Source organism: Anopheles bellator, chromosome 2 (assembly GCF_943735745.2).
Source record: "Anopheles bellator chromosome 2, idAnoBellAS_SP24_06.2, whole genome shotgun sequence".
Taxonomy (NCBI): Eukaryota; Metazoa; Arthropoda; class Insecta; order Diptera; family Culicidae; genus Anopheles; species Anopheles bellator.
The window spans coordinates 42,478,860-42,487,514 of NC_071286.1; the positions used below are offsets into that span (position 1 = coordinate 42,478,860).

The 8,655-nt window shown below is 48.2% G+C and overlaps 1 protein-coding gene across 2 annotated transcripts; it reads right to left on the reverse strand.

Annotated features, from left to right (window-relative positions):
* Positions 1-1,089: 1,089 nt before the first annotated feature.
* LOC131208454 (facilitated trehalose transporter Tret1) lies at positions 1,090-7,903 on the reverse strand. Of its 2 annotated transcripts, none has more exons than XM_058201213.1 (5): positions 7,800-7,903; positions 2,874-3,008; positions 2,641-2,796; positions 2,306-2,557; positions 1,090-2,239 (listed from the first exon to the last, which is right to left on the reverse strand). In XM_058201213.1, the coding sequence occupies exons 2-5, from the start codon at positions 2,992-2,994 to the stop codon at positions 1,320-1,322; spliced, it is 1,449 nt and encodes a 482-aa protein (XP_058057196.1). In that variant the 5' UTR covers positions 2,995-3,008; positions 7,800-7,903; the 3' UTR covers positions 1,090-1,319. The 2 variants fall into 2 exon arrangements, with proteins under 2 accessions (XP_058057196.1, XP_058057195.1); XM_058201212.1 differs by lacking the exon at positions 7,800-7,903 and adding an exon at positions 6,039-6,206.
* Positions 7,904-8,655: the final 752 nt, after the last annotated feature.

The window sequence follows — 8,655 nt, forward strand, 5'->3', positions numbered from 1 at the left end:
AATCAACTGTCTCCAATGTATTAAAAGTATTCGTAGAACGTTTGACGACAGTCAGAAAGACTGGATCAGATGGGAGTCGGAACCAGAAGACCGCAAAAACGACGAAACGAGTGATCATTTGTTTCAAGCGGAATCCCAAACTCTCCGTCCGAAATGTCGCAAACAAGCTGGAAGTATCGTCTACCGTGAATCGAGTTATAAAACGAGCTGGTCTGAAATTAGGGACTCCAAATCGTGACGACTAATTTTTTCCGTGACGACTCCAAATTTTCTGCGTAGTGCAGGATGGCGAAACCTACGTCAAGGCAGACTTCAAACAGATTCTTGGACAAAAGTGCTACACGGCGACTGGAAGAGCAAAGATGGGAGAGATTTGCAAGCACATAAAGCAGTCGAAATTCGGAATGAAATATTCCGTATGGCAGGCTATCTGTTCGTATGGTTTTAAGAGTGGCATTTACATCGCGATCGGCACCATCAACCAGGAAATTTATGCCCGAGAGTGTCTAAGTAAACTTTCTGTTTTAGATGGATTTTAGATGGAGCTTGCAATGTATGCCGCTAACAAGAGGTGCCCAAGGACATGAACCCTTCCAACACGCCAGAGCTACGCCCAATCGAAAAATATTGGGCCATCATCAACCGGAATCTGATAAAGACTCGTAAAACAGTTGTCAGTGAGATGTATTTCAAAAAAAATGGCCTTCTGCAGCAAAAGAAAGCGACCAAGAGAACTGTGCAAAGTTTGATGAAAGGAGTAAAACGAAAGGTCCGGCAATTCGCATTCCTTAAGACGGAGGGCTAAATGGTAATTTTTAGTAAAAGTTGTTTGTTCGGTTGTACTTTAGAATTGTGTTCTCTTTTACAATCTTTGGTGATTTGATATTTGAAATTTGAAAAAAAAGTTTCTCACACCTGGATCATTCAATCTTATTCCTTACCGTTGCTGTGTTGAACTCTCGAAAAGTCCTGATATAATTGTTTGAACAGAACTAATGGTGAAGCAAGAAAAACCAAATCTGTGTCCGTTTCGCCCCTCAGACGGATCGTGCACATTCTAAAACAATCGCAGTCGTCACAGAAAACGGCTTTCAAATACGCAGCTCACCTAGGAGCCAAACACATTTTTATTCAAGTAACGTAACCCAACAGAATGGAACATCCGAGCGAGCACTCTCGAACTTATCACTTTGGTGCCGGAGAGCGCTTTACATTCTTACTACTACGAAACTATCGTAACCTAGGACCGATCATAAGACTGTCGGTAGCCAGAATAATCATTGCACAAATTCGATCAGGCCCCCACTCAGAGACAGTCGCTAAGCTTTGCCGTTCAGCCGGTCCTGAATCTCCTGCAGGCTGAGTCCCTTCGTTTCCATCACTGTGGTGAACGTGAAGACAAACGCCACCGCGCACAGTATACCGAAGATCCAGAACGACCAGTGGGACCCGACCGCCTTGTCGAGATCGGCGAAGAACTGCAAAATGATAAAACCGAGCACCCAGCAGGTCGAGGCGACGATCGAGGAGGCAATCGACTTCACGTTGGCCGGGAACATCTCGCCCAGCACGGCCCACGGTAGCGGTCCGAACCCGATGCAGTACACCGTAACGAAGAAGATCAGCGACAGAATGGGCAGCCAGCCAACACTGCCGACCGCCGGAGACTCAATGTGCTTGAGGAAAAAGTACAGTCCCATCGTACCGAGCGACACGCACATGCCCGCGGCCGACGTGAGGAGAATCGGTTTGCGGCCAAGCCGGTCCACGATCAGCGGGGTGGCACCGCTCGCCACCACTTGCACCGCCCCTACGAGGATGGTGGAAATGGCCGGCGACAGGCTGCTGCCGGTACTCTCGAAGATGTTCTGACTGTAGAACAGAATCACGTTAATACCGGACAGCTGCTGGAAACTGATTAGCCCAGCGCATATGATTAGGGCCTTCACGTTGCCAGGATTGCGGAACAGATCCACCAGGGTGCCCTTGTTCTTGAGCGAATCCTCCACGGTGGTATTGATCTCATTCAGCTCATCCTGAACCCCTTCAACGGTTTTGCCACGCAAAAAGCAGAGCGAATCGACGGCTTTCTCCTTTTCGCCCTGGGCAATGTAGTAGGCCGGTGTTTCCGGCATGAAGAAAAACGTCACAGCGAACACGATCGGCAGAGCCAGGCAGGCCCACTGGAGCGCGTGGTACGAGACGAAGGGCCCGATACTGTAGACATACAGGATACCGGCTAGGGGATGAGCACGTGTTAGCATGACGTTCTGCGGTAAGGAATCTTCAAGCACTTGACACTTACTCACGATGCACAGCTGCATGAGCGACCCGAGAGCTCCCCGGTACTCGCTGCTGGCAATTTCTCCGATGTACATCGTTTGCACGGTCATCACGTACCCGACGCCTAGACCTTGCAGGAACCTGGCTATCAGAACCTGCACGACGGTTCCGGTGGTTAGCAGCAGTATCCAGGACACGATGAAAAATGCGGAACTGCCGAGAAGCGTGAGTCTACGGCCGAACCGTTCAGCACACGGGCCCGCCATAAATGGCGCTGAAAGAAGATTGTACAACTAGCACTTGAACGAGGCCTATGCGGAGGGCTGCGGTATGTCCAAATGAAGGCGGGTTCCTTACCAATCAACGCTCCCAGAGCCACAAGGGAGGCAATCCAAGAGTTTTCCGCTGCCGTCGGTATCGTGTCGAGCGGTGTGGAGTCTGGCGAGGCCAGCTTTGGACCAATCGGTGACGTCCATCCTAACGAGGTGCCCACCATGACCGATGCCAAATTAACTTCGGGAGGCACAAAATCCAATATTAATTTGACTCACTCACTTCAATCATTAAGCAGAACCGCCGCGTCAACTTACCAAGGATCCCTGCCAGGAACTGGCGCGAAGGGCTACCCTTCTCCATTTTGTAAATGTTTGTGATTTCGAGCTTCTCAAATGTAGCAACTGGTTGGTACTGATTTAACTCAGCAGGATTCATTTAACACTATGTCCCTGAGAAGTACGTAGTAGGAAATTAATATCGAACTTGGTTCTCTTGAGGAGAAATTTGTGTTTGCTGGCAGCAAAACAATCTGACGACTCCCGATCACATTCGCACACGTGCGATCACTCGAAGGACACGGTATTATCAACACCAAAAACTCCAGACTCCAGAACACTGCCAATCCTTAGCTCCTCCTTAGCTTGGGTGGCTCGGGCAACTGAGTTGCAGTTCTGTGTCCAGATCGCGGCCAATGTCAGGAATCGAATGAAATGCCGTAAGTAGGCTATCAAGCTTCTTAAATGCACTTGATACACCTGCGGCGGTGATGGAGTGGCACAGAAATCACGGTCGCACTTGACCGAACCTCGGGCCATCGGCAGCACGGGAGTGGTCGGTGGCACAAAATCAACAACCTCGCTCCTTTTGGATCGAATTCCGCCCAGAAGTCGGGTGAGCTGGCCATTGTGCGCAAATAAACCGCCAACAGCAGCGGCAGCAGCAGTGCTAGCGCAAAGAAAGCACTTCAAACGGTCCCTAGGACTGAACGGCCGGAACCCTTGCAATGCGAGCCACCCGTGACCACCAGTTACGCGTGTAGCAGCCAGCGTTTGCTTTGTTTTTCATTCTTGCCGACGACACGATAACAAATCAGTCACCAAACATTGTCCAGTCTTGCCCCGCAGGTCACCGCGGGAACGCGCTTAACTTTCTAGCAACATTTCGGTGCGGTTGGTGCGTGAGACATACTATGTATTCCTTTTGCAAAATCAGGATCAAAGACTGCCTGCTGGAACCAAAGCGCGCTCCCTTTGACACGGTTCTTACTTTAATCAGCAGTCTTTGCACTGACAAGGAGATGTCATTTATGTTGCAATTGGTCTTTTGTTGCACTATTCACAGCAATGGGCACTACTTACGCCGCGGCAATAGAATCCTGCTGCATCGCAAACGGTTGCAGTGCCTGATACACGAACACGCCAAGCATTACCCAACCGTGTCGATGGAAATGTGCGACTAAACCCAACGGTAGCCGCACGCATCGATTAAATCCGTTGTTCGAATCGCCGATCCAAACACTGGCCCCACCGCGCCAAGGTGATCGGATCGCGACGGATCCCGTTCACAACAAGGAGCCGACGCGCGCACGCCATAACAGTTCTTTGCCGGCTGTTACAATTGTACAAACAGTGATCGACTGCTGTACGGGTGTATGGGTGTGCATTGCGAAGTTTACAGAGTAACTGTAAAACATGCAACATTCATTCAGCAACCAGCAGTTTAGCAACACAACTTTAGATTGTTTTCTGAATCGGCCAATCAAAGCTTTCAACGACTGACCACTCAAGCAGCACAAAACGGCGACTGAAATTATTCCATCAACTTATCAATCTTGGAAAGCTACTATTTATAGCAAAACGGAAGTGGTCGATCCTCACGCCGCACCATCGCACACGGCGAAGCGACGATACGCAAACACGATCGACGCTTTGACCGAAACCATAATCATTACTCACTTTATTAATTTGCTTTCATTAAATCTAACCTTGCGGAGGAGCTGAAGCCAGTGAATTCCGAATTCCGCTTCGGGATCGGTTGATTTCGTTTTTACATACTGACGCCGCTTGCAGTGAGCTCGCGTACGCCGGAATGATGTGCGCAGTGCGTACGGTACCGCTACCCCACTCTCAGCCCACCGCCGAACGGTCATTGTCAAGGTTCCGGTCCGGCAGGCAGGCAGGCAGACAGCAACGGTAGAATGCAGGGGCCAGGAAGCGGTCTTTGGAGAGCCGTTCAAGCTAACTAAGAAATTAAGCGCGTGGTTAACGCGGCGAACGTGCTCAGATTTGCATTCGTGCCCACCGAGGAGGAGCAGGAGGAGGCGCGGAATTTGTGATCTTTCGTCGCCATTTCTCGCCGGGAAACACCGGGCCCTATGTGGGCGTAGGTGGGCGTTGAAGGTCAGCGGTTTATTTGCATAAGTGCCTCTCAGTCGCAACTTTTCACTCTCTAGAACTGCCAACAGCCAGCCAGAGTAATCACTCATCAGCGGTAATGGTGAAGTACGCTTTCGCGCTTCAGCAGGAAAGAAGATCTCGGCGCGATCCTTTTTCCATTAGTCGAGCCGAAGTAACAGTCAGAAAGTCACCAGATAGTTCAGTAAATACATTAAAGAAGAAAAAACTATGTGTTTGTATCTGTTGTTGAAGAAACAAACCGGACATGGCCCGGTGGTGACCAGCTTATCAGCCAGGAGTCGCAGCCACACCCGTAAAGTAAAGTGATAAAATCTTCATAGCGTAACTACAAAAGCCGCGAATGTGGACTCTGGAACACGCACTGAGATCGTTACCATAGTTCTAGCCTAATGATCGCGACCATTTAAAATCATTATAGGAGACTTTGTCAAACTGTCTCGCCTTGCCCTCAGCGAAACGGGGGACGGCGATCCGGCGATAGACGATATAGCCAACAAACTATTAACAATGCCCAGACCCCGTTACTGTTTGCTGGGCGTATGCCATGATTATGCACTAAATGCACACAGGCGACATACACGATGGCGGATCCTCCCAACCACTGGTCGTTCACAAAGTGTCCGCTATCGCTATCAAGCACTGCCACGTGTGTGATGGTGCTGTGATTCAGAATTGTTCGGAGAACTGTACCCTCAGCTCTAGCGGCGCAACAATGCGGATGCAATCGCCACTTCAACCGAAAAGAAGCAATCTTCACGCGTTCCGCCATCATGCGATCACGATCGCACACCCCTTACTATTGTGTTGCCTCGCGGTCCAATAAACTGCGGTGCTTCCGGTGTGTAGGAATTTTTTCTTCACTCAACTAAACGATCGCCGAGCGCGAGGCGCTCTCAGCTGGTTTGCTCTTATCGTGGTATCGCCGGAATTCGATACAGTAGCGTAGCTACTACGGCACACAGGGGCCCTTGGCTGGTCCCGCGATAACCAGTTAGGTCGGCGATCGATTGGCCATTCGATTATTTGTTGCCTATTATTAATTAGTCTAATTAATGTAATTACCATCGTTGCTGCACTATTTTGCGCTGGTTGTGAAAAGAAAAGTACTGGCACTGTGACCGAAACAGCTAGGCTAAGTTCAGTTCTAACACTTCACTTTTGTTCAGTACTAGAACTCCTTAGTTCTCGGGAATTAGAGCTAGGGCGGTCCGGTTGAGTAGGTCCGGCTGTACCGATCGCACGAACAACACTAAGCTCCGACTGAGGCCGCTGCAGGCTGAACGCTCCGAAAGATTGCCCTCGCTTGCCGAACGTCGATAATCGTTCCGGGGGCTGTTTGTGTTCCCGTCGTGTTGATGGAATCTTGGCCAGAGCTACAAAAAGGCCCATGCAAATTTGATACCTCTGGGCAGGAGGGGCAAGTACGAAGTGAAATTACTTAACCGGCTCTTTGGGGAAACCACGCGCGATACGCGAGGTAATCCCTGCCTTGGAGATTTGCAGTGTTCATTTGGGTTTGGACAAAACTTTGGAGAATAAAAACAATAACGTTAAAGTGAACCGTAAAATCAAGACCGTAAATGCGGTCGGCAGCGGAATACGCAAAACACAATACCGGATTCAATGGTGGTGGAGTTGTTCCGATGGGAAATGACAACAACCCCGCCATGTGTTTTCCCACCCATTTGCCACCGAAACTCTGCGTGCACGTGTTAACGTGCGGGGAGTTATGGGGACTTTTTTTTGAGTCTCAACGGAGCATCAGTGGCAAGTCCGGTAACGTGGCCGTTATGTGGCCACAACTGTCACCCTCGGGTGCAAGGGTTGGTTGGTGGTTCGCGCAAATTACCGATTAGGTGATTAGAGAAACACATGTACGGTAGAGTAGTGAAGTTTTTCACATTATGCCACGGGCTGTCGGGAAGCTAATGGTTTGGCTGCACATGCAGTCACACTTGGAAGAGAAATTAGAGTCAGCGGTTGACGTTGGCTAAACGAATGAAATCCGGAAAACATGACAAATTGGTTTGTTAAAGATTCACTAAAATGGCCCGGGGTAGGTGGAAAACTAGTTTGAAGGTCAACAGTTTAAATTACGACGTTCGTTACAAAGTTACGGCACAAAATCTACTTCATATTGTATAATAGTTTGTTTGTTCTTTTCGACACGAACTCTTAATAGTGACGTTATCTGAAACGCTGACCACACCCAACGATCATTTGAAAAAATAAATACAAAAACAGATGCGAAAACGAGACGAAAACGTTAAACATTAACCTTACGGGCACGTAGAGGCTAAAGTGTAAAAAATTGTTAAACACCGAACAAACAATCTCTTAGAATCTGAACAGTATTTAAGAGAATAGAACCTAAAAGCAATATCAACATTTTCCGAAAGTTTTTCCAAATATTATAGAACGAGTTTGAAAGTTTGTTTAGATGACATCAAACAACCTTTAACGACAATCATTATGACAGACTGCTGCCGGCTCCGGCACGCTGTGAATCATTATGAATAACTTGCTCTAACAACTGGTAAGTAATAGACTCAAATAGCATATAGAATTGTATACCCTTTGTCAGACTTCCTCTAACGGCCGTAATGTCAATAGATTCAAATTAATTTGAGTCATCTCACAATGCTCCGAGCGCAGTTCATTCTCGGTATAACAAGCAGTCGTGAGCGATGCCGCTCTGAACTGATCGATAAACGTGATCACAGGTTACAGTAAATTCCTTTGTAGTATTTGATTTAACTCGAACTTATTTCTGTTCACTATCAACAACCACCACTTTTCTCACACATCACAGTTACTTCTCACCTTTTCACAGCACCCAGCGAACGTGCATTATCGTAACGAAGTGTAAAAAATTACCGCGATCCCCGTCCAGCATAGGAGCGATCCGCCTTCTAGTTATAATCGCTGTGAACTGATGAACTCCTCCAAGCCTCGGCTTAACGCAGCATCCCTAATCGGAAGGAGCGAAACAGGTCGTCGTTATCATCGTACCATTAAGGGGAATACAACAGAACTCCATAACCAATAACGAAGCAATAACAATCGAATCAACTATTCGACGCGCTGGCTTGCTGCCGTTACGTTTCCCAGCGGAATTAATGTTTGCCATCCATCGTCGAAGAGAGTGTGCCCGATAGGTTATGGGTCAAGACCACGGCTACGTTTGATAAGCGTTGCAGTGGAAAGCAGTTTGGGAAGATCACTATCAGTATGTCACACCGGGTCAACCATATGCTCAGAAAAATGCACTCTGTGCAGTTATCAATCGCAGTTCGTTTTCTTATCATATTCTGATGTCACTCCATTCCTGCCGAACAGCAAAGCTATCGTTGCTTATATGAACCGGACTAATAACGCTACTGGGGAAATTGTAATCGAATACAGACACGAAGATGTAATGGAAGACAGAGTGATGCCACGTGTTTGCAGCTAGATTAAAAAGTGCACGTGACAAACAGGAAACAGGGCGCCGATGGCGATCCCCGGATGACGATACTTTATATCACAATATAAACACATTCGGGCCACTTCTATCGATTAAGGCCAACGTCCAATATTTATCAAAACGCTCGCTGCCGCATGAAGTGGCACAAGTGTATTGCGCGTGGAAATGGCGGGAAAATGGCGGGAAAATGGCGGGAAAATGGAGTCAAATGTC

What these genes read in the sequence shown, in the direction of transcription:
- LOC131208454 (XM_058201213.1), bottom strand. Translation starts at nt 2,994, where the DNA reads ATGAATCCTGCTGAGTTAAATCAGTACCAACCAGTTGCTACATTTGAG. An exon ending in GGCTCTGGGAGCGTTGATTG is followed by an intron (nt 2,558 to 2,640) that starts GTAAGGAACCCG and finishes ATCTTCTTTCAG; the next exon opens with CGCCATTTATGGCGGGCCCG. An exon ending in CATGCAGCTGTGCATCGTGA is followed by an intron (nt 2,240 to 2,305) that starts GTAAGTGTCAAG and finishes CTCATCCCCTAG; the next exon opens with CCGGTATCCTGTATGTCTAC.